This window comes from Anopheles maculipalpis, chromosome X (assembly GCF_943734695.1).
Source record: "Anopheles maculipalpis chromosome X, idAnoMacuDA_375_x, whole genome shotgun sequence".
Lineage (NCBI taxonomy): Eukaryota > Metazoa > Arthropoda > Insecta > Diptera > Culicidae > Anopheles > Anopheles maculipalpis.
Window position 1 is genome coordinate 660,257 of NC_064870.1, and position 24,923 is coordinate 685,179.

Here is a 24,923-nt window from a genome sequence, read left to right on the forward strand (position 1 = left end):
GATCATGTTCAAACTGTTCTAGGAAGTGGTATGAACTTGGAGCGTGTAGGGTTTTTTTAAAGTCTGCCCTCGAAAGTGTTGCCCTAAGTGTTGTGCAGGCGTCCGGCGGAAGTGCCAGCAGTACCTATAGTAGAATCTAGTGCGTGCGTGTCTTTTTGTGTGTTTTTTTTTGGTGGGATTTCTGTGTGTGTAATTTTGTTTGTGTTCCTGTGTGCACAGTGAAGTTTGTCTTTTAAGTTATTATACAAAAAGAAAACGCACCAGTGATATAGTGAGAAAGAAATAGCGTCCGGTGTGTGGGCCCGTTGCGCGTGGTTCCAACGCACACCAGACACACTCCAAACGCAACATCCAGCAATCAAACTCCGCTAGGAGGTGCAATGCAGCTCAACAACATGCCCAACCATCAGTCAAGTGCCGGTGGAACCGATCAGCAGCACCGTGTGATGGTGGATTCGCCCTCGCTACGCCTCGTATCCAGCTCCGTTCCCATCTCGATCCCGCTCTTCCGGCTCCGGAACGTTAGTTTTCTGCATCCGCAGATCGATCCGATGGCGGCCCACCCACTGGTCGACCCGGACCCGAACGGGTCCTCCAACACCAACAACAACAACTACGAATTCTACAAACCATCCACCACGAACGGGCTGGTGGAGCTAATCAGTGGTACCGGTGACGAACCCGGCCCCGAAAAGGAAGACCCCACCGACCAGGCCAAGATCAAGCTGGAAGCGAGCGACGGCGAATGCCCGGATGCGTTTCACCACGTGCGGCCCGGTTCGAGCGGTGCCAGCTCGAACTATGGCACGCAGGACTCGCACTCATCGCCGACGCCACCGCCGGCAACATCGGAGATGGCCCACCGCACCCACCACCATCCGGCGGAGGCGGCGGACGTCGAGCCGGACGGGGAGGACGAGGACGAGCGGACGGTAATGATGGTGGAGGGGGGGCCGGAGCCGGAAGAGGAAAGCAACGATACGGGCGGTGCGGTGGACCGATGTGACGATTCCGAGCAGGACGACAACAAGCTGGCGCCCCAGGATCAGGAAAAGATGACGCAAGCTGTTAAGAAGGTGTTCACCGAGTACAAATGGACACCGCCGGTTGCACCGATCAGGTAGATTGTGTTTTATGTTTGTTTGATTACATGGTAACGCTTGGTAACGGGTTTGCCGCTGTTGGGTCGCGGTTAAGTGACTGGTGGCCACAGTATTCAGACCATGAAAGGATAGTTCCATCTTTCTAACAGTATGTAAAGATCGAGGAAAAATGGACGATACTTGATGTCCAAGTGGGATGGCGATTTTCCCTACCATTGCTGCAAATCCATCCATCTCAAGCTTAGGGACGCTTTACTGTTTGCAATTTCCCGACATTCCTTCTAACAACGGTTGCCAAGGTGGAAGGAGGAGAAGAGGACGCGAAAAGTGGTACTAGAAATTGTGCTTCCAAATAGGTGACAAGAAGCGGTTTTATTTATTTATTTAGCTTTTGTCCGTATCTGTCCGAAGCCCTCCCCCCCCCCCCCCCCATATTTACCCAACCCAGGCCCCAGTTGGCGATCGCAACCGAGACGTCACTGATGCAGTCTCTATCTGTTCCTCTTTCCCTCGCACACAATTACACGCACAGCATGTGTGTGAGGTAGGGTAGGGCAGGGAGCCGGCCCGATGGGGGCAGAGGAGCGAAACGGAAGTGTTAAAACGATTGTCCGGTGCGCGGTGCCATAAGCATAAATCAAACAAACGAGAGCCATAACTGGACGCCTGGAACTTCACCAACGAATGCTCACTGCCCGAAGAGGTGCTTGATAATGGCTTCGGTCAAGCAAAACGGATGGGATTGGGTTAAGACTCCAAAAATATCAACAACAAAAAAAAAATGGAAAGAAAAAAATCCCGCGCCTAGCCGAACACGCCGAGGTCTGGCCGGGTTTTTGGGTGCTATAAAATGTTAGGTATTCAAATTTTATGCATCAATTGGTGTCAGTCTGTAAATTGATTCTCCCGTTTCTGCGCTCAGACACACACACACGCACACACCGCGCACTTTCTCCATCACTTTATCGTTATATTTCTGTTTTGGTTTTGGTCTCCTGCCCGCCCGTGTTACGCCATATTGTTGGTCCAAACTCCAAACCAAAAGGTGGTATTTTTATGGCACAGGCTGTTAGCGTATAATACAAAAAAACCACCCACCCACCCACCACCCAACGGGCTGCTGATGCTTCCCTTCATCCCTTTCATGGGGATCGGCGATGTAAAGATCGCATTTGATGTGCAAAAGTCCTCCCCATGGGCGACGACAAATAGCAGAAAAGGGTTCTAGGTGGATCGTTCTAAGGCTGAGGAGGCCTCTTATCGAGTAGAGCATAATTTTGCTCGGTAACTGTTCCATATCTGTTTGCTCCTAGACATCTCTATCTTTCCAGTTCAACCCGTGCGATAAGGTGGACACGCGCCAAAAGCCTCCCATTGAAGGCTGTATCTTTGCATGCCTCTCACCAGATGTATCGGACGTGTCTTGCTCAAATACACCTGTTTGCCTAGGGCAATTCAACATGCAAATGCCGCCACAAACACTACCAGCGGCGAAAGTTTGTTCACACTTTGCACAACGGATTCCAATTTAGATTCTTTGCGTTTAGCTCACCCTACCCCCCCCCCCCCTCCCCCTTTCCCCGATTTGGTGAAAGTACGCAAGAGCTGCCGTGATCGAGAAGACGCCTGTACTCACGCGTTTTAGGAGTTCTATCGGGTGGTCCCTTTGGGCTGATCTCTCGATCAAGAAGTAGCAGAGCAGAGTTTGAAGATACGCTATGCGGGTACTTCATGGTGACAGGCTCAAGGACTTTAGCGTTCGTGACGAGTGGTCCGACCGGCCGACTTCACTATGCAGCCTGAGGAGCGCACGTTGGGAACACAATTATGTCGTTCGACTCCGTTCCTCCTCACTCACAGACGGGGCGCCCGGTTTGCCTCAGTTGAAGCTACCTCGTAAATCGTAGTGGAATGATGGAAGCCCTGGGAAGCTTAGGAACGATTGCAAAGGTCCCCGTGGTGTGCACTGGCTGGGAAAAAAAAGATCAAACGATCCAGCAAGCAGGGTGTTTAGCACCTTGCCGCTAAACGTCAGGGCGGTGCTGGACTGCGCACTAAGACGTATTTAAATTTTAAATTCTTTACCACCACCACCACTACCGTGCCCTCTTGCGTGGCTTCGCTTTTGCAGGGGTTAAACCGCACCGTGGACACATTTTATGGCACCGTGGCGGGGGATTACTGGGCCTTCGAATTTATCGCCGCTCGATAGAAGCATGTCCCTTGCAAAGACGGTTTGCTCTTTACTTTCTCTAGCCGGCCGACGGAAGCAGTGAAAATGGTTAGAATTTAAGATTCTGTAACGATTATCCGCGCGTAATAACGTTCAAGCCATCAATCCTAGTGTTATGGCTCACAAAAATGTTTGGAACAAAAAAAAAATCATTAAGCCCAACAATTAACGCTCCGTGTGGTAAAGCAACGAATGTGTTTTAAGACAGGACTCTCTACGTCTATTGAAGAAAAAAAAATCAAACATTGCGTCACGCTTCAATTAGAGCTACTGGCATTAAAAGCAAGGCAAGAACTCGAGTCCTCAAAACGCAAGCACATTAAATTTGAATCAGAATTTCAACTACTGGCTCTCGAAAACGTTACGCATCGTTGTGTGCAACGATCCAAGACAATTGTCTGTTCACAAGGATACACGAGAAAATGAAATCGACGAGATATAGCGTAGAAAGCTCTAATGGCAAACACATGGCAGTAATAAAAACTGTCACCAAAAACGTGTGAAAGAAGACCTTGCTTTTCTTTTCTTTTTCTTTTTCAATTGGTAATAATCTTTTAGGACCTTAACTTTATGCTTTAATCTGACTACAACCCTGCTTATAATATTATGACTACGAGACCAAGCTGAACAGGCGTTCGTTGTTTCAAGAGCTAGATGTTAATGGTACAATTTTCTTCCCAAATCATTTTACATATTTCTGATTTCGTGGGTTGCGAGAAAAAAAACTCGAAAATGTAAAGAAGTGTCAATTTTGACAATTGCCGTCTAATGCTACTCAGACAAGAATTTGGAATTAGTCGTTGGCAGAAATTAGGCTACAATTTTCTAGATATCTCCGAATGTATAAAGGTCACAGAGTTGTGGGTGGTTCGACCACGGTTGGGAAGTGGAACAGCGCTGAAACTTTGCTCCAGAATGTCAGCCGAGCGATGCTTAGAATTTCCCCAAGGTTCCCCAAAAGTTCTTCTGCACAGCCTTTGCCAGGCGTAGCCTGTTAAGCATTGGCGGCAATTTAGCATCATAAATACGAAACGAACGCGATGCAAATGTAGAATCATACATACACACACACACACCGGCACACACTTAAACATGAAGAGGAAAAGCATGTAAATAACGATTAGATTGCACATTTCGAACCACGGCGTAGATCAGACAGCGATCAATCCCAAACGCCATAAAGTGGCGGAAGATCTCGCGTAGAAGAAGCGTCCTGGGGTTATGGGGATGCCCTTTTTTTTTTTTGCTTTCCGCCTAATCCCTTACGAATCCCTGGCCAGCTCCGTAGCGGACGGGCGAGACCGCGTGTGCAAGCGCTCGCGCGCGCGCTTGAGTTGATTTCATTTCATTTGATTTTATTTTATCTCGCCGGCCCGATCAATGAACGGATCATCGGGAACGCCGGCATTTAGTGGTGGGTCTACGACGTCTCTCGTTCAATAGCCACGGTAAGGAAGGTAGGATGGAAGGGGGGAGGAGGGGGTATATGGAGGGGAATGTTAGTTGGATTAAGCAGAATGAGCAACGGCAGGAGAGGAATAAAGAAAATTCACTCGTACTTAAGATGCTCCATTGCGATGATGATTGCGCCCAAGGCCCGTTGTGGGTGGGCTCGAAGGGAGAGAGAGAGAGAGAGAAAAAGGGTAAAAAGTTGAAAAGCAGAACGAGATACATGAGCAAGCGAGAGAGATTAAGAAAAATAAAGTGAAAGACAAGAATTTAATTAGATCAACATTTTTCGCCCAATCGGTCAATCGGCCGGTACTTGTCGGCATTATTATTTCCCTTTTACATTGCACACACACATACACAGAGAGAGAGAAATCCGCACACTCGTGCCGCACTTGATCTGGCCCCCCCCCTCACAGTCGACAGCTCATCAGCTCGAGAGGATCACCAAGGGCGGCCTAGAATGGCGGCTTGCTTCTTTTTTCTCATCCAAAAAGAGTTGGACGTGAAACAAAAACTAAAAAAAAAAAAAACCTTGGAGATCCCGCTGTCGGGCGTCACGAGAATCACACACCAGGGGCCGGATCTTCGTCATCCGGTTAGAGTGGCCTCTCTGCCTCATATGCTGTCTTCGCTTTCGAGGAGAGTGGTCCCAGGTCTTACAGCTTTGCGAAGCATTTCATGAAGAGTTCTGAAGACATCTGGGCGAAAGCCTTTAGATATAGCAAGTTTGGCTTTAATCAATTACACCATAATCAGAAGTTCATGTGGCGCTAACGACGCCACCCCGAGATGATATCCAAATTCTGGATGTCTTTGCGAGCGAGAGCAGAGAGTCCAAAATGTGTGCACCAAAATTCAATCACTCCAGGTAGGTTTGATTTCGATTCCGAGCTGAAGATTGCTACGCTGTTTTGGGGAGGGAGTTTCTTTTAATACGATAAAATGGCCTAACCCAAACATGCTCACAATCAAAAGCACTTACTCCGTCCACCCGCAAAAAAGAAAGTCAAATCAATACAACCTAATCAAATGTTTGCCGTTGCTAATAGCTGCTGCCCGATGACATTAGCACGTTTTGCCAGACTTCAGTGAGACACGATGGTGTGTTAACTGTGTAATGTACTGTAAATCGCTTGTGAAGCATAGCCAGCTTCCGGCGCTTTACAGCAAGGACGAGTCGCGCCAAGTTTCGCCAGCAAGTTTCCTTCGAACGCACCATCATCGTGAAGACCCCGCTAGTAATGAAGTTGAGGTTTTATAGGCTGATTATAACTAAGGGGAGGGTGGGATTCGGTTCATCCACCATGGCACTACTGCGTACTGCGTTCGTTCACGCAATGACACGATAAACGCACCGCATCAGATTATTCCCTAGGCTCCGTCTTTTTGGTGTCCAACAACGTCAAGAGTTGGGCAGGAATTTGAAGTTTGCGGTAACAGGGCTGGTTTTGTGGTAGAATGCCGGTCACGATGGCGGAATGATAAAGCACAACGCCACATTGCTGTGAGCTCGATGATCGATTATTCCGACCGCCCGAACGCGTGACGGTTATATTTTCTTATTTTTTCGGGTTTAGACGGTCGTCTAGAGGTATGTTGAATTTTGACGCTAAACAAATGCCTTCAACGCTTATTTGCTGCATCCCTATTTTCCCAATTCAGCAATTCAAACATTCAATACCAACGCGCTTACTCGTTTAATAGTCCCAAGAAGAAACGGGAATCTGGAAAGTAGAAAGCAGTCGAAGGTATATAATAAACTTCACACTTTATGCGTTAAACGCCAGCAGATATTAATGGAAAACCACTTGAACGACGGTCACAATCAGTGCCTTACATTGTATGCACGTGTTGCTGCTTACCAAGAATTTCTTGGTCCCCCGAGATCTAACCCTAGTGCTTGACACTTGACTTCAGGTCTACTTGAACGAAGCCGCTCCGAAGCCTGGACCCATAATTAAGGATCGTGATTTCTGTTACATATTCTTAATAATCCAAACAAAACGCTCGCCACTCACCAGCTCGTTACTAAAGACATTGTCCAGATGCGAGGACATATGTTCTGACAACACTGTCCCATAGGACAAACACACACACACACACACACAAATGCCACCAACAATTCCCGTGCTGCAGCATGCACCTTGCATGTGTGTCTCCGCCACGGCTAGCAAAAGCAAACAAAACCCCACCACCAAGATGATGCGAAAAGCGATACAAAATAAACAATGGCGCGTAGCGCGTCGGATTTTTCTGCCATTCCGCCTTCGAAAGGTGCTAAGTGCAGTCCGGTAGCCCGGCAACTTTTGGCACGGATCTATATTTATTTTATGCGCTTCGCTAAATTCATTTCCCGCGTCCGGTGGGTGTGTGTGTGTGTGGTGTGGGACAGCAAAAGACCCGATAATTAGCGTAAAGTGCAGCCGGCAAATGCCAGCAAAACGCTTGCAGTGAAACGCATCAAACGTGGCGACACCAGCAGCGACCAGTGGGGGACATCCCATAATTCAATTAGTAAACATGCCCGTCCCTTCCTACCAAGGACCTATCGGCTATCCCACCAAGGACCCCCCCCCGCCCTCGCCTCTCGCCCCCTTCTACAGGATACCCCAAGCCCCGGTGTCACTTGATGCTGGGCAATGTTAGGCAAAGGTTAGCCGATTTCGAGCAGGTGTCTTGATGTGCGGGAATGCGTCCCTTTCCAAACCTCTTTCCGCTTGTTTTCTGATTTTCTGCAAACACCCGCTTTCCATCAGTGTTCTGCAACCTTTGCTGCGCGGCGCTCGTTGGTGATACAAGCATCGAAAACGAAGCCTCCGAATGCTCCCAGACATCACAGCCTCCGCACATGCGGTGCGGCGCATTCGAGAGTTCGCCATGTTTGCTGGCAAACGTCAATACATTTCGCCTGTGATCTCCCGACACTTCCGTTCCAGTCGGTTGTCAGCAGCAGTAATGTAAAAGTAACCCACAGAATGGCCCTATTTCTGTTTTGTTTGACTCCGCATTGTGACTCCCATTCGTTTCCCTCTCTCTCTCTCTTTCTATCCCCGGCCGACTAATTTTGACAGTTTGAGGCATCGCATTTGCTTTTCCATATGTTTCCGGGGGATGCGCTGCTTCCTTCCTTGCCCCTCCAAAAAGGGCCGATTTCACTGCTGCAGTACGATTCCGGTTCTTCCTCAGGCACAAAACACCGAAGACAGGAAAAAGTTTAATCCGATCGTTGGCGCTTGATTTCGTTCATTCAACCGTTACGCTTCATCCATCGAGCTATTTACCTCAAAGATCTGAAGGTGCGAGGTCTGTGTAATAAGCTTCTTGCTGCTGCTGCTGCTGCTGCTGTTGCAAGATATTGCGCTCCCGGGCAGGCACTTCCCTCCAAGCTACACTTGCTCCCAGGTTTTTGCGTTACAATCCAACTTCTTGCCTAACTCCCACGTGCACTCTTTCCGATTTCTTCCTGTCGGGTTCCGGTGCGCCATTGACGCGTGATATGCCGAAATGTGACGAAAATATATGGCTCACCTCTACCGCGCATCCACCCCCCCCTCCCTCCCTCCCCCCTCCCCAATTCCCCCAATCCACTGCACAAACTTTCTCACCACCACCCAGCACCACCAACGCTGGGGCAAAATAAACTTTGATCATCGTTTGTCGACACCGACAGCTTCAGCCCTCGGTGGCGTCATGTGTTCTTCGGTCGTACCGGCAAACAAACAACAAGTAGCTCACAAATTGCGTAATTCAGATGCAAATTCAAACAAATACAACCACACACACACACACACACATCCATCTCAGAGTTCTCCGAGCAGCTCAGAACATTGACTGTCGGCTGGGCTGTTTTTGCTTTTCCGCCTTTCTCTTTTCACCCCTTTTTTTCTCGAGCCCCCCTGGTGGAAAGGACTGCGATGCCACAGAAAATAGAGACAGTGAGAAAGCGTTTCGTTCGGTGGAGAATTCCCGGCCCGGCACGGTTTTGTGTGAAGCCCGACGAAGACTTTATCGGTTTTAGTTAGCTTTGGTTAAATGGCTCGGCGTCCCGTGTTTGCCTAGAAGGCAGACACACGCAATGCACGCATTTGACTTTGAGCGCGGAAGCTGGGCAGGGTCTGGTGGAGTCATGAAGCAGTCCCCTTGCGCAGTGTGCAATTTAATCAAAGGAAACAAACGAAAAGTGTCAGATCAAACAGCAATTTCTCCCAACCCCAACCAGTAAAATACTCCATTCCCACTCATCTTCCTCCCCGCTTTCCGTTTCACCAATCCCTTCGTAGTTGGGAAAAGTTTTGTGACTTGCGAAGGGGCTGAAACGACACTCAGGACAGCTTTCCATCAGGTTTCACCAAACAATTTCCATTCACTTCAACGTTACCGCCACCAAGAGCTAGTCTGCCTCTGGCCGCGCTGCAATCAATGCAATTGCTAACCCCCCCCCCCCCCCCCCCCCCCCCCCCCTTCCCGGGAATTGGTAATGAGATGCAGGTTTCGAACCATAAGCGAGACGAATTGATCGAACACAGATGAAGATGTGCCAATAAAACTATTGGCGCATCATCGCTGGTGTGGCTTTCCACCAAACCCGTTTTGCTTCAGAACCGGGCGGGAGGGGGGGGGGCTATGGGGGAATAAAGAAGCCTGGTTTATGGCACAGATTTGGTGAAGGTAGGTGAAGTTAAGTCTGGCATGGGTGAGGATTCCGACCTCATTTGATCACCGCGTACTTGGAATGTCTTTAGTGGCTGGTTCTGTAGGTTCGACGTTTTGGGGCGCAATTTTTCGATAAACCTTTCTAAAGCTCGCTAGAGAACATTCTGACCCGCGGTGCAGGGGCCAACGCGCGTGGTGCTTCCGTTTCTCGCGTGCTTTGCTTGTCCCACTTGTTGGGTTTTTTTTTTCTCCTGGTGTAGTTTACGCTACCACCTACCGGAAGCTGTCGACTGTCAATACCGATATTGTTTGCCACCGATAGTCTATTTACTTTCAAGTGTTTCGTGTCGAAGCCTCGGACGAGTCCAAAGGTGTATCCCACATGTATGATGGCTGTCGGGAAGCTGTAATATATCAAACGTCGCGACACAGCCGCGGACACCCGAAAAGCTTACGAAAATGACGAAGCGGAACAGACGTACACCGGCATCTTTCAAGCATCATATGGTCGTAAAACTCGAACATTGAAGGCGCCATAGGGAAGAGGGCGGAAGAGTCTTTTGGGGACGCCCGAGGTGATGTTTATGAATTTCAAATGAGCTGTTTAACAACCGCACCACGGTGCGAGCGACAGAGAGAGACAAAATGGTGCTTGAGGAGCAGCGTGTATGGCCAAATTCAAACGCGTGGACATCGCCGGCTCGGTTTGTTTGTCGGTGAGAACACGGAGAACCGAAATTTCCGCCTAGATGTGTCACCGGTGTTTCGATCTGGACAAAGTGTCACCAAATCGAAAGGGGGGACGGCATAGGAGTTCGGAATGGGAGGGTGATTTTTCTCACCATTAATTTCCTTCTCGCGCCTGCTTTTTTAGGTCGCGTGAAGCATTTTTCGTACCCCCGGCGTGAGGGTGGTTGGGTCAAGTCGCGCAAGCTTATTGGCGGTGCGGTGTAACGCGTTTCAAAAAGACAATTTGACCTTTTTTTCCCCACCCAATTTCCGCCTTTGCCGTGCAGGATTTAATACATTTACTTTATTTTTATTGTTCCCTTGCGTCATCCCTTAAAGCGAGGGTGGGCGCTAAAGGTGTTAAGGGTAGAATGACGGAATTCGGTAGAGTTTCGATCTCTAGTCTGGTTCCAATCTTTGCGAGTGCTAGGCCCTCGGCGAACGACCACAGCAACGTGCAAAGTGTACGTGTGTTTATAAATAACAAAGCACAACGTTGACGTCCTGTTGCTTCTTGCTGGACACACACCTGAAGACCACCTGCCCTGGAGCAGTGGATTGTCTCTGCCGACGACGCTAGCTGAACGCACAAATCTTGCACTGGAAGAAGCAAACGAACACATAAAAAAAGGTTCACCGTCAGTCGGATCGGTAGCGTTCTACCGGAGTAGTGAGTGAGGATTCCCGCGGTGATCGTCCAATATCCGGATCATGTAGATTCGAGGAAATAAAAGGCACAGACGCACCCACCGACACCCTCCCAACAAAAAAACACGCACACACACAAACACGCAAAGAGCGTAGGCGAATGGAAAAGCTATCCACGCGCGATTGATTCCTCCCGTTGGGTGGTTTATTTTTGGAATCGAGACAATGACGAGAAACCTGGAACATGCAAAAGGATTATTTGCTGCTGCACCTGTGTAGCTGGCCCGTACAGAGCAGCTATCAGCAATAAGTCCCCGTACTAGCAAGAGAAACAAAACTGTTCCGCAAGATGAAGCCGCTGACTGAGCAGGGAATGGATCACTTGATGCTAATTGCCAGGCCCTAAATGCTCTTCTGTTTCGCGCCCATGCTCGTTCGAATGACTGCAGTCCTGGGGTACGTCATAAATTATGTTACTTGAGACGAAAGGAAACATTCTAAACACTCTCGACACTTGCACTTGTGTGAAATTTGAGGCCTCGCATGAAAAAAAAAAGCTAGAAACACTCCAGAACGCTGGTGTGATAGGGCTAAGAAGGGTTGCTTTTGTGCCTTCTTTTTGTCGCGCTCTTTCCTGTCCAATATCGTGTCCCTTTTTGGTACGATTCTACCGCACCCAGGAATGGTTTCACGCCCGTAATGAGTTTTGGCTGCTTTTTCTCCATCCTCTGTCACACTATTTGTTACACACTGTTTATTGTTTCGGTGCGTGTGTTCAATAACGACCTTGTGGTTAGAAGGAAACACCGTCACAATGAGTAGAGCCAGGTCGTCTATGGACCGATGTTGACAGATCATGGCAGAAAATCAAAGGACAAATCGTCCAAGTTATTCTTTGCGTACAGCTTTGGTGTTGCGGGTATTAAAGGTTCGGCTTGAGTGATAAGACAAGTGTTTACTATTAGGTCATCCCAGTACTGGGGGATCGGCCTAGCTTCTAATAAAGCTCCAATTGTTAAAGTGAGCCTTAATGAGCACAGAGCATTGCTCGATTTTTGCCTTCCAATAAGCTCTGTAACCAACTTGCATGATTTTGAACCCCAAGAAGACGTTACGGTATCAAGCAAAAGGGAATCGGAATGATGCTAGCCACACACCAACTCTCACAAATGTGCAATAAAACTGTCCATACGAGCCGCACCCGTGTTTCGTACCCTTTTTCCACACGTAAGACGTTGCTGATCCACAACCAGAAGCATTTTACGACCGAGAATTGGCTTGCGATACGGACCGGCTGGCGGGTAGACCGTGCCGACCAAAACAAATCAATCTAGCCAGTGCCAGAGACCTTAACAATTCCTCTGGGTGGCTTTTTTTTGCCTGCGGGGTTGTTCCTTCGGGTGAAAAACCGAAGAGCCACCACAGCCGGCAGCACAACATCGCGAGCATCTGGTTTTTGAATGCGCTCTGTGTGTGTGTGTGTGTGTGTGTGTGTGTGTGTGTGTGTGTGAGGTTTTACTGGCAGCTCTGCGCCAATATGGGAGCGATTACAACAGCCAGGCGGAAAAGCCAACTCAGCTTGCACGTAAGAAGATGCGGTTTCCGACCTACCCCCGGGTGGTTGCCATCAGTCTCGTTATGATCACCATCAAAACGTCTTCAAAAACACCACCGCCGTGCGATTGTGGTGTTGAAGGGGGTCTGGATCATGTCAGCGTTGTCGCTGTCACCGCACAAGTTGTTAGAATCGATTTGTGGACGGGTCAAAGTAGGAGGAAGGCGCGCTAGAGTTTTGGAGTGCAGGTGATGGAGAGCAGGAGAGGTCAACGGGATAGAATCAGATTTACGAAAGAGTGTTGCCACCGATACACGCGACACGAGAGTCATTCTTTTCCGGACACTTGGCCGTTCGGTATTAGGCGTCTTGATCAATCTCGAGCCAACTCTGTGTGTATGTGTGTGTGCGTATGTGGAGGAAGCTTACATCACTAGATCTTAGATCATACGATTACAACAGTTCGAGCATCGTTCTAGACCCCCTAGACATCACCACGTACATTCCACTGAAATCCATTGACAGCGAGAGCAATCACACACAAACGTACAACCAAAACAGACGCAACGCATTATCGGTAAACCCGTCGTACCAGCTCTGTACGCTACGTTAAGGGTCATTTGCTGTCAGTCTTTGATTGTAGTCTTCGATTTCTGGAGATCCCTCCAGCGTTTAAACGCACTGCTAAACCCTTGCAAGTGATTGTTGCTGCAGTAATTATAATTGGGAATAGGACAGCAAGTTGAAAAGCCCCCCAAAAAAAAAAAAAAAAAAATCACTCACATTTCGATACAAGCTGCATCCGTCACGTCACGCCGTCCGAGGTTAAATCCCGTAGTAGCGATGCCCCATTAGCATCGCCAGTTCGGGCCGGGCACGGCTTATCTCGCACCAGCACTCCACGGCTCAGCGTTTGATTGCATTTGTTTGATTTAATTACATTTGCATCGTTCCACGCTCGCACTCCAGCTCCTGGGGGTGCTGGGCCTTCTCCAGGCAAGAGTGCGTTGGGTTGTTGTTGTGGGCGAAGCAGAAATAATCAACAAATTTTAATGTGATGTGTGCTGCACATCATTTCATCTGCTGGAAGTTAGACATTAAAATGTTGGGGAGGTTGCAAACGACGACCAGCCTGGGTCCAGGGTCTCCCCTTACTTTCCAAGAAACTTTAATGATGGACACATACATGGGCATAGCGCATAGAAAGACAGAAGTGAGTAAGACCGGATGGTATTCATCACGCTCAGCATCGGGCGAGAGAGGTCAAGAGACGAGCAGCATGTTTGCGCGGATTCTCGCACACACTTTACGCAAAACCCTGATCCGTTCCACGTGATCTGGAATGCGCCTGGCGATGATGATGCTAATTTGCAGTTTGTCATTGCACCGTTTCGCAATTTTCGTGCGAGGAAATTACTCCAGCAAGTAGAGCAAGTGTCTCGAAAACCTGCAGGACCCACAACGTTAGTTTAAAATTTCGGCAGAGCCATCCAAAAAAAAAAATGACCCAAAGAAAAGATCTTATAGTTTTTTTTCCATCTCTGTAGGACCTACGCCTCCAGGGACTTGTCGCACACTCCAATACCGTCGTACTTCAAACTGTTGGCACAAACTAATAAAAAATTAGAAACAGTCATTCTCGGCGTGCGTTACGAACGAGATCTTGGGTGCTTTATGAGTCCTATGAGCCGTCACTGATTCTGTGCGATCTACCGCAACGCAACCGCACCGAAGTCGATCATAATTTCTTAACTTAATAGGATACATATCTGATTCTGAGATAATGCGACAGAGATTTTCTAAAACAAGCAGAAAGATGTCTCGCTATCTCCCCTACCGTTCCTTCCTCTCTGAGCGCATTCTTCAGCACCACGCCAGCGGCCAGCCAGCCAGCCAGTGTGATTATTAATGGTTTTTGGTGAAAAGATTTCTGACCCTACGGTTCATTTCCCACTTAAATCCGCGTACTCTGCGCGTTGATGTGTCGGTCTATCGGCGCACACTTACCCCCTTATCCCCTTCGTGAACTCCGGTGGATCCGCGGGCCGCGTTCCTCGTTTCGCTCGGCTGCAATCTAAATGACTCACTCAGATAGCGATCCCGCGATCGCGTGTACGTCGCCAGGAAGCGCAAAGCGAATGCGCCTGTGTACACCATCGGACATCCGTGCATGCATGCCGCTTTGTTTCGCTCGTTTGCATCCCACTTGGCGGGGTAGTTGCGTCAGCAATGTGCCAATCTTAGGACATCTCATTAAGAAATAAACTTACATGAAACTGGAACTCTAAGGCGGTACGGATGCAGCGTACGCGAGAATCGGGAGTTCTGGTGACAACATTGCTCGGCGAGAGTTCCAAATTCGATCGGTACTTCAAGCTGCTCAAAGAGTTTCTCCAGTGTGGTGTGGTTTTTGGTGGATTCTACTCACCACAGCGCACGGGCAGCAGCAGCTATTAAACTGCACTGCACAGATCGAGAGTTCGTAGCCAAACGTTTTTGGAGGTGTGAGGGATGAAGGTTGGCTTCGCTTAATTATATGTTTCATCTTCGATGGCAAATGCAGCGTGACGAGATACAGCGTTTGATGTGCCCTATGTGTGTGTGTGCGTGCGTGCGTATGGTTTCTTATGCAGTTCGCTCCCCCCCCCTCCCCCCCCCCCCCTTAGCAGCCGTAAACAAAAGTCCAAAAAATTTAGAGCTACGCGCTCTTTTACCGCTTCCCTTCTTACAGATTAGTGGCGTGCCGCTTCTCACACCGTAAAAGGAAATGTGTCGTGCAATTAGACACAAAAGAAAAAAAAGGAAAAACCACATAAGAAAGACGAAGAAGAAGAAAACACTCGCCTCTTTTTTCTCCCTCGAAGATCAAAGTCTCAACACCTCGCGGGATGCAGGACGCAAAGTGCAAATAATAAACCGAGACTTCAAATAAGAGAACCTGCCGCCGGTTCGAGGCATGCTCCTTATCAGCGGCGAGGAGAAGACGGGGGAAAAAAAGAATATCAAAATACACACCTATCCGCCAGTCAAGTGTCCTAGTAGGTGGTTCCTTTTATTTCCCTGGTCCGAGGAAATTAGTTCTTATCGCTCGGGGGCCGCTCTTTCCGTTTTTGCTTCGCCTGCTTCCACTGCTCATAATTAGGTGTCGTCTAGGCGAATGACACGATGCGTACGCGCAACGATTTCCGGTGCAATAGTCCGGTGCAGGAAACGAGTCACAGGAAGCGAGCGACGTACCATGAGAGGGGGTGAGAGGGTGGCCGAGTTTACATAGGAAGAAACACACGGAAGGTTCACAGGGCCGCGCAATAAAAGTTGGTTGTGTGCTGTGCCCGTTGCTTCCCTGCTCGCCATCAAACAGGCACCGTTTCGTCTGAGTGTGTCACAGGTTGCGATGCGATGCGCGCACCAGGAGCAAATAGAGGAAATGGGCAAACCCGGGGTATCGCTATTGGCAAGCAAGAAACCGCACCGTAGCAGATTCACCCTAAGTCGAGTTTAGGTTTCACGGCACGTTTTGTTTGCGCTCATTGCATTGAGGCGTATAATTTCATTTTAATTTCATCGCCATGAAGTAGAGTAAAAGCGGACCTCGACGGGACAGAGCCCTCGTCGGGGGCGGGAAGGGAAATATGATTGTTATTAATATTGCAACATTCCTGTCTGTCTTGTCTTCAAATTTGCATATTTACACACATTTTATACGACTCAGAAAAGAAATCCTTTCGTAAGTCTTTACACTCCCACGTAAAACCTTGGAGAAAACTTCACCCGAAAAAACTCTCCCTGTAGGTCCTCCCGCAAAACTGCTCCAACCATGCAAGTAATATCGTTTTTATTTCCCTCTTTCTCTCTCTCTCTCTCTCTCTTTCATCCACGCTGAAGGTCAACGAGCACCAAAAAGAAGCAACATATCAAGCGGCCGATGAACGCGTTCATGGTGTGGGCCCAGGCCGCCCGCCGCGAGATGGCTCAGCAGCAGCCGCGACTGCAGAACTCCGAAATCAGCAAGGATTTGGGCAAAATTTGGAAGTAAGTAACAGCGGAAATTTATATCTGGAAATCTGGGTGGTTCGCTGTGGGTGGTTGGCTTGAAGGGCGCAGAGGATTCTCCTTGCGCAAGCAGCAGCGAGAGCAAGGAGAACTGAGGACCAGCAAAACGGTGTGGATGTTTGTAGAACATATAAAAGAGCAAAAAATGATGGTGCTAGTGAGTGTGAGGCGAGCTTCAGGGCGAGTTTTGGGCATCATGTGAGAATGCACGGAAGGAAAATGGACAAAAAAGGACCAAACAGAGAGGACAAGAGTTTCAACCCTACAACTTTTCTTTTTTTGTCCCAGAGGCACCAAAAACAAAACGAGCCTCTTCACGAGCTCCTCTCACGCGACACTGTTTGTAGTTAGTGCAGGTTATTCAAATTTTGCCGACAGTAAGCTTGGGGCGTTTGTGCTGATAACCGAATTCCCTGTCGAAAGCAGTTTTCCGGTGGACGCACGCGTCCGAACATGTACGCTTTGCTTTGCAGTTACAGCTGTTGCGTGCTCGGGCTCGTCCATCTGTTGTTGACCAGCAACTCACCCTCCAAGCGTCCGCCGGGACGAACGGCGAGAAACTGTCCTCGTTGCCTACCGTTTCGATATGAACTCGGAACAGCGAATTAAGTACCCATCTTACCTCCTTGTGGCCTGATGCTTTCCCAGCCCCCCGTTCCACCGCGGATATCTATGTCGCAGATGGACAACAATCGGTTCGATTGTTCGGGCGACTGGTTGACGGTTGGGTTTGTGTTTGCCTCACCGCGCACGGTGAGTTGGGTCCGTCACGACGGTCCCGTCTCCTAGCCACTGCCAATGGGGACAACCGTGCGAGCGAGTGGACGAAGGGAGCCAAGAAGGAGGTCAAATTCAAACCGGGATTTCCTCCATGAGAATTTACGATAAGCCCTTGCCGCCGCCTACCCCCGTTTTCTGCCACCTTCCCAACCAAAACTCACCGTACGATCTTGTACAGCTCTCCGTTTTCTCCAACAATGTCGCGGTAAAGGAAATTAAAGACCATATCTTCATACATTTGTGGAAAAAAAATCAAAACATTGTAACAGTAAAGTGTCTGGATTCGTTAGCGTATGCTATATCGCGTTAGAAACAGAATTGGTTGCTTTAATGCCTGCTCAGAGTAGGATCGGTAAGAATTCCTATCCTTCCGGAGCTCTCTGTATGTGTTTGGAAGATGATTCGATCAACTTTACCTTGATCGTATCCCTCTGGCAACCATTCATGGAGCAAAGGGCGTCGGAATCTCACTTTTGGGGAATGTCACACCTTCCCCCCCTGGCGAACAGCTCCGAACAGCTGAGCCCTATCGATGCGCCGTAGGGTCGGTAACATACTCATCCGGCAGCGTGGGAATTTATAAACCAGAACTCGATGCACCAGAACTCGATGCACTCAACTCATATAGTCCGCTAGCAGTAATAATCTCGTTTTTCACACACGGCTGAAACCTTCGGTGAAAGAAGCGGGATTCCGATGACTCCAGGGGGGGGGGGGGAAGGGGGATAAAATCTATTTGTTTAATCGATCATTGACCAAGAACGCAAACCACGCTGGATTCCTTCGCTCGTAGCTTTCAAAAAGGGGAATGTGTCCGTATTATGCCCCCAGTGTGTGGTGATAACAAAACTCACGTGAGATACGTTGTCCGACCCCCCCCCCCCCCCCCCCTCTCCTCATGTGTCAATGACGAACGTAAAAAGGTGATCCGGGTCCTTTACTGGGGTGATGCTCTATCGACCCCTCGTTCTGTTGCGTTTTGCGGGTTGTATGCTATATATGTATATAACAAGATTAACTAGGCGTCACCTAGGGAGGGTTAGAGTTAGTACTCTACGGAATATTTGAAGGAACGTCCTATACTCTACTTTCCTTACGACGAGACACCAAAATCGACAATTCCTACGTTATCTTGTACAACAGCGCAACTTCATTAATTTGTCCTAAATCAAGACGCACCAAAAATTGCAATGTGTCCCACAACGGAGCACATCATTAAGCGCGCTCGACAAACAGCAAACAAAACAAAAATCGGAAGCTAATTAGACAATCCAGAAACGCAAAACATCGCTGCATCCAACGTGCACAGCCACAGCCACAGTCTTATCTCCTTGAGCGCCTTCGGGCAGGCTTATTGTTTCCTGTGCGTGTCTCTCTCTCTCTCCCTCTCTCTTTCTCTCTCTCTCTCTCTCTCTCTTCACCAGACGTACGAACGAGTTGTAAACTCACGCTTATCCAACTTTGTTCCACACTGTTGCTCCACAAAATGCTTCTTAATTGTTCGTTCTTAAAACCTCACCTCGCCCGGCACATAATATTGTTAGGCACTAGAATAGTACTGAGCAGCAGCAAAATTTGACGCTGGTAGGTTGTCAACTTGCTTCAAGACTTGCCGAGTTTCGCAGTAACAAGATTTGTCTTCCTTAAATGGTTACTTGATTGACATTTACCGTCTAGAGCGGTTGAATCCCTGCTCAGCACAGCAGACTGGTAAATAATACACCCTCCGAGGCTCCCAGGCGGCCAACAGTTTCATCCCAGCGTGCGAACATTGCTATCTTCTCGCACCTAGCGCGACCACACACGTCAGCTCGCTTCCAAAAACTGGAGACCGGGCCGGAAGGAGGAACCTCAGAAAATAACAGTTTATTTCCGTATTAATTAACGAGCTGCTGTGAGCTTTCGTTTGCAGTTTTTCCCAGCATTCCCAGCTTTCGTGCAGTGCCTCCACCACCCACTAGCAACGCCCAGTGCATGTATTGTTGCAGTTTTGTGGATGTGTTTTCCCAACTTTCCCAATTAAACCACTCTGCCTCTGCATGCGACTGCAAATGACAAAAGCTTGCCGCCACACATTCGCAAGGCACATTTTCAATGATGAACTCCTGACGAAGGGGTTAACGCAAAAAAAAAAAACAGATAGTTACCAATTTTTGTCGTCCCGTGTTGGCACGCTCCCCCGACGCACGCGGCGTTTGTCGCGGTCGGTTGACGGGGTAGAAAACTAGCTGCTAATTAATTATTCCACCCATCGCTATCGTTACCGGTGGCGCTTAGGTACACCGTTCGATAGCGTTTGATCGTCCATCGTCGCCATCTAGCGCTGTCGTGTAATGGAAAACTTAGCGTGCAAAATGTACCGATTGAAGGGAAACGTTTGGTTTTCACCGGCTACCTGTTTGGCGCAGATTAGCGAGTATTAATAGCCGAGCAGTACTCTGCTCTGTGATCGATACTCGCGACGACATTAGCATAAATATCGTACTTTTATCTAGCTTTGGCTGCGCTGCAAACTCGGCAAACGACGCCAACGAGCAGGGGAGAGAGTGTGGCCAAAAGCCTCCGAGCTCGGGTCGGGAGGTTTTTTGTTTTGCGAAAAGTTTATCCCACCAGCGAAACCTCGGTTTGGGAGAGGGTGGGTGACGTCAGTCGAAACGAAAGATCAACGAGGATTAATTAATAAGCCACGATTATATGGAGTCCCCGCCTTGACAGCCGGTCCCCACAGAACTTCTCCAAATTCTTGCCCCTTTTTTGTCGGCTGATACCGGGCGGGGCAGGGAATGAAGGGGTTGCTAAAGCATTTGCAAAGCCAAAGGATCCGGAAGCGTAAGGCGGAAGGAAGTGGGAAAAAAAAGCGTGGAGAACGGAAGGGACACCAAACCGTTCGTCAGAGCACGTCAAGGATTAGGATTGTCCTACCGGGCTGTATCGCCACGGGTTTTGGATCTTAAATACTTCAGCAGAAGCAGCCAAGACACACAACAACAAGAAGAAAAAGGTGGATGTCCATAAATATGCAAGGTTAATGTATTAAAGCGCTTTGTACTTTGTGATGAAATACGGTGATGAGATTTTGGGAAGAAATTACTTTTAAGGGCGCGTCTCGATGTGTCGGGGAGACGGGGAAGCTAGCCCTAGACAGGTATCCATGCGAAATTAATAAGCAGAAGTTCACAGAACCAATTCGCTCAAATAATTCTCCCTTCAAAGAATGTATGGTGCAGGTTTGGCATGGTTGACTTCATGCTTGGAAGCTGGCGGTTTGCACTGCGTTGTGCCGTACATTGTTTGCTCATTTCATGATGGCTAGGGCTCCAAAAGTTTGACGGATCAAGAACCGAATTTTTGTTTTTGTTTTTGCCGGTGCTTCGCGTACCTCCAATCCTTGGGCAAGTAGTCGTTCGAACGGTTCACTGAAATGTTCAACCGAAAGACGTCACAACCACTAGCGTCAAAAAAAAAAACGGACAGCAGAGCACAGAATGAGCAAGCGATGAAAACTTTGGCTCAAATTTTCCGCCCATTTACAAGTCGCGAATATGATTCGATAAGACGCAACCAGAAGCTAGCCAGCGTGATTGATGATTGGTAGGGCAGGGTAATAGGAGCGACGGCGGGATTATCAGGCTCTTCGGTACTGGCCTTTCCATACATTTCCGCGCCTAAGAATTCTGCATCGCGACGTCTGTTTGAGTTTTGCAGGAGATTTTTGCGCTTCTCTCTGTGTTTGTTTCCTGTTTGCCTGCGAAACTTCACCAGCCTTATGTAGTGGATGGTGGCAAAAGGGGAGATGCAAATCCGTACGGGAAAACTTTCAACCATTCCCGAGCGCCCTGATTAATAGCTGCAGACAGGCGAGCTTACGCTGCTTCATGCGTCAAGAGAGAAAAAGTGTATATTAACATTCCAACTGGAAAAAACCACCAATTCCCCAAACGCACCTCTTGTACCTGCAAAAATATTGGATTTCTGATAAACGGAGAAATAAAATTGTTTTCCATCGATTGTGAATTGGGAAGGTGGCACACAAAAAAATAAACAAATTATACAAATAGCAAGCAAAAGGGGAGAATAAATTGCTTCAGCGCCCTTAGACGAGAAAGTGGTGGAATGGACGCAGCGTGGACAGCAAACATGGCAGGCGTCCGTCGAAGTCACTACTGACCAGAGCGAGTGAAGCAGCTGCACGCACCATTATCACTCTCCTGGCGCGTGCCTAGCGCCTAGACGCCTAGATATTGTTGAAGTTGATCTTCATTGTTTCGTGAGCAAGCTTTTCACCCTTTTCAAAGTCAAAGTCTTTGTCAGGAATTCTCCTGCATCAGATCTCTTAGTGAAATAAATAAGCTTGAGTATCCCGGAAGACAATTAGTATATTTGTAGGCCCTCAAACATCTCGAAATCGACGGTACGAAAATGATCAAGTGGACCTTATATCATTCGAGCAACTCAACTCGATGTTAAAGTACAGTACAAAAAATTTTGTTTTCTACAGGCAACCGAACCATGGAGAGAGACGGGCATAAAACATGTGACATGCAAACTTATCAATTATTTGCTCCGCACGTGTGTCAACAATAAGAAAGTTGTTCCCCCTTTTTTTAAGACCTCGTATTTTTGAAATCGGTTTCAACAACAAAATATGAAGAAGCGATCACGATAACGGACCCGGCATGCTTGAAGGTATTGCAGTTCTTAACCCTTGCATGATGGGCTGTAATATTAGAAGTCCCGCTGAGTCCCTGCCATTAGAGCTATTGGAGCACAATTTCGATATCTTCAGTAAGATATTCTATAGAGATCGTAACAGTGTTGAGCGAAACAACTTCACGTTTGATAGCTATCAATATTAATTGAGCATCTTAACAAAAATAGCTTCCTTTCATCCCACCAACGTCGTGTGCTGGTTGTTTGTTGTGTCGATGATGCGTTTTGTTCTTTGCCGGTGGAAGTATCATTCTTATTCGGAGTCGATCAAAAGGGTTTCCACATGTTGCTTGACGGATTGCTAAGTACATGCACACCCGTACGATGTACTAGTCCTAGGAGAAGGTAACCTAGGTACCACATACCTCAAAAGCTGCTCAAATAAAGTTCAGCACAATCGGTGGGTCTCTTTACCGACAATTATCTCCAAAAACTCTCACCGCCAAGTATCCGCCCACCGGGAACGGGTAAGCGGGGATCAATGTCTGCACCCACCAAGGACAAGGCATCCAAGCGTGCCAACCATTACAGGCGGAGTATGTCCTCCTACAGCCAGTCCAAAAATGCCAAAGCACCTGTATCGTTGTACCATACAGACCGTTCGATTGTGAAAGAGATATGGTCGGTGTACACGCACCAGAGTAAATAGTTTCACCCTCCTCTTTTTTTTCCTGCTTTCTCACCGTTTCCGCAGGAGCCTCACGGATGACGACAAGCAGCCCTTCGTGGAGCAGGCGGAAAAGCTACGGTTGGCCCATAAGAGTCAACATCCGTACTACAAGTATCAACCACGGCGCAAGAAGTCGAAACGCTGCGTCGGAACCGGTGCAAAGTCTGGCAAGTGCTGTGAGGACCACTATGCGGAGATGAACGAGCTGGCAAGCCCATCGTCTATGGACGAGGTTGCATCGTCCAGTGAATCTGGCTCGGTCCCCAGCACGTACACACAGTCCGACGGTCAGCGCCCTTCGACGAGCGGGTTGTCCCGCACTCACAAGCAAACGACCGGTAGGATTTCTTCCCGAGGACGCTCGACACTTCGCAATACTTCCACTGTTGCCGAAACGAGTGTGATGGCTAGTGCACCGTCCAGTGCCACTAGCTATGAGATGGAGCTAGCGCACGAGAGTGTCACAGACTATGGTGGCAGTGGTGCCGCTGGTACGTACGAGGCACCACTATCTGTGGAACTGTACTCGGCTGGTGTTGATGGGGTAAAGCCGACCGGGAGCACACTCGCAACTGCTGATTGCCATTTCATGGAGGAAGGTCAACTACCGAACATGGAGGTAGTTGATGCACCGCAGCAGCCAAGCGCCACGCCGAACGAATCGCCCGTCCCGGGCCAGCTGCACAGCCAGAACTCACCATACGGAGTTCGGGACTGGAGCTCCGCTATGGGCATCGAAAGTCGTGGCTCATCGTCCATGGAGAATGCGACGGCTTCGTACGGACTGCACGGCACTAGAAGCGTATCGTCCAGTTGCATGGCTCATTCAAGCTCACACATCCTCTCGGATTACGCCTACTCCAACTATGCCGCTTCGTACATGCCAACCTCCACGGAGTATCACAGTGCCGAGACACACTTCCAGGGTTCGACAAGTGGAACCGGTTTTGGGGAATCGACACTTGGCTGCTACAATCAACAACCGTCGTCACATCGCTTCACACCGCATTCACGAGACGTCAGCGAAGGGTCCTTTCCGCAGTACGTACAAACCCTGTCGACAGATCCTTACAAGCAACATTCGCCATCCCCGTCCATCGATCAAGCTGGACCCACGAGACAGCAGGCCAGTGACACACCCGACCTGGAAGAGGTAAAACATATCCTACCAGTTCGCATACCCTCAATCACCCTTCACCATGCTACTCCACAGCATGCCGCCGGTGCTATCGCCACCACCGCCGAGATCGCGGACAGAACACGCGGCACCGTGCCAATCCTGATGCCGACCACGCTCGCCTACGTAGACGAAGGTTCCGAAGTTCCACCCGGATACGCTCGCCACGGTACCGACGAACGTCCGCCCACCGCAGGCATAACGATGGTCCGGGGGCCGGACTTCCACCTGCACGCCTCTCATACCCGTCTAACCACAATACAGTCATCGAACCGGATGCATAACGCACCAAACGGTGCTCTGTTCAATTACCCTCTAGGAGAGTCGGGCGGTGGGCAACAGTACATGCAGTCTGCAATATCCCATCTGTCGTACGGTGGACAGCCGAGAATGGACTCGCCCAACATCCAGCCGCATCGACCTGCACATCCCGTACCACATCACCTGCCGCTACACCAGCTGGACGGGGTCGACCAGGTGGGACAGCATCACCAAAGCTACCACAGCCAGCAACAGCAGCAGCAAGAGTCTTACCAGTATGGTAGCTCTCCCCCAACCGCTACCATTGCTCAGGGAGGCCGCATCCCTACCAGCAGTGGTGAGGGTCAATTCTACTGATGCTCTGCAGCCAGTAACTAATTCTTTTAGGGGTTTAATCGATCTCGAGTATATGACGCTACAAGGTCCGGCGCAGCGAAGAAGTAGGCCTGCTCCGAATTAGCGACACAAATGTACTACTGATGACCGATACGTATCATGCACATGTATCAGTCATTACACATTAATGATTATACAATCTTCAACACTTAAAACGTAAAGAATTAATGTAAGGGTAGCACATGAGTATGAGTAAGATCTTTGTAGAAATCGCTAGCAAATAATAATACCAATAGTATGCAATTTTTAAATTTTAATTTTTTTCCCCCATTTTAACCCAGCTTGCAAGCGCAGCAGAAACCTTTCAAGGTGTATTTTAAAAGTCTCTGATCTGATATCGTTTTTATATTTGCTTCATAATAACTATAAAATCTGGCCCACTAGAGCGCTTCCTGTGGACGGTTCAGGTGTAACTATATGCTTTAAGTTATCGTTAAGCAACAAACGAAACATTTCTTGCAAACCATGCAATAATTCTTTCTGAATATATATTCCTCTATTAT

General features: G+C 48.7%; 3 protein-coding genes across 5 annotated transcripts in view; all 3 read left to right on the forward strand.

The window, feature by feature from the left end:
• Positions 1-24,923, forward strand: part of LOC126556714 (protein GPR107) — a 381,205-nt gene that overhangs the window by 299,534 nt on the left and 56,748 nt on the right. The gene's annotated exons all lie outside the window — the stretch shown is intronic.
• The window catches only part of LOC126568561 (TOX high mobility group box family member 3-like), a 329,113-nt gene that overhangs the window by 59,929 nt on the left and 244,261 nt on the right, over positions 1-24,923 (forward strand). The window lies entirely within an intron of this gene.
• On the forward strand, positions 381-24,381 carry LOC126568178 (uncharacterized). Its single transcript, XM_050224621.1, has 3 exons — positions 381-1,120; positions 16,259-16,405; positions 22,611-24,381. The coding sequence occupies exons 1-3, from the start codon at positions 381-383 to the stop codon at positions 24,379-24,381; spliced, it is 2,658 nt and encodes an 885-aa protein (XP_050080578.1).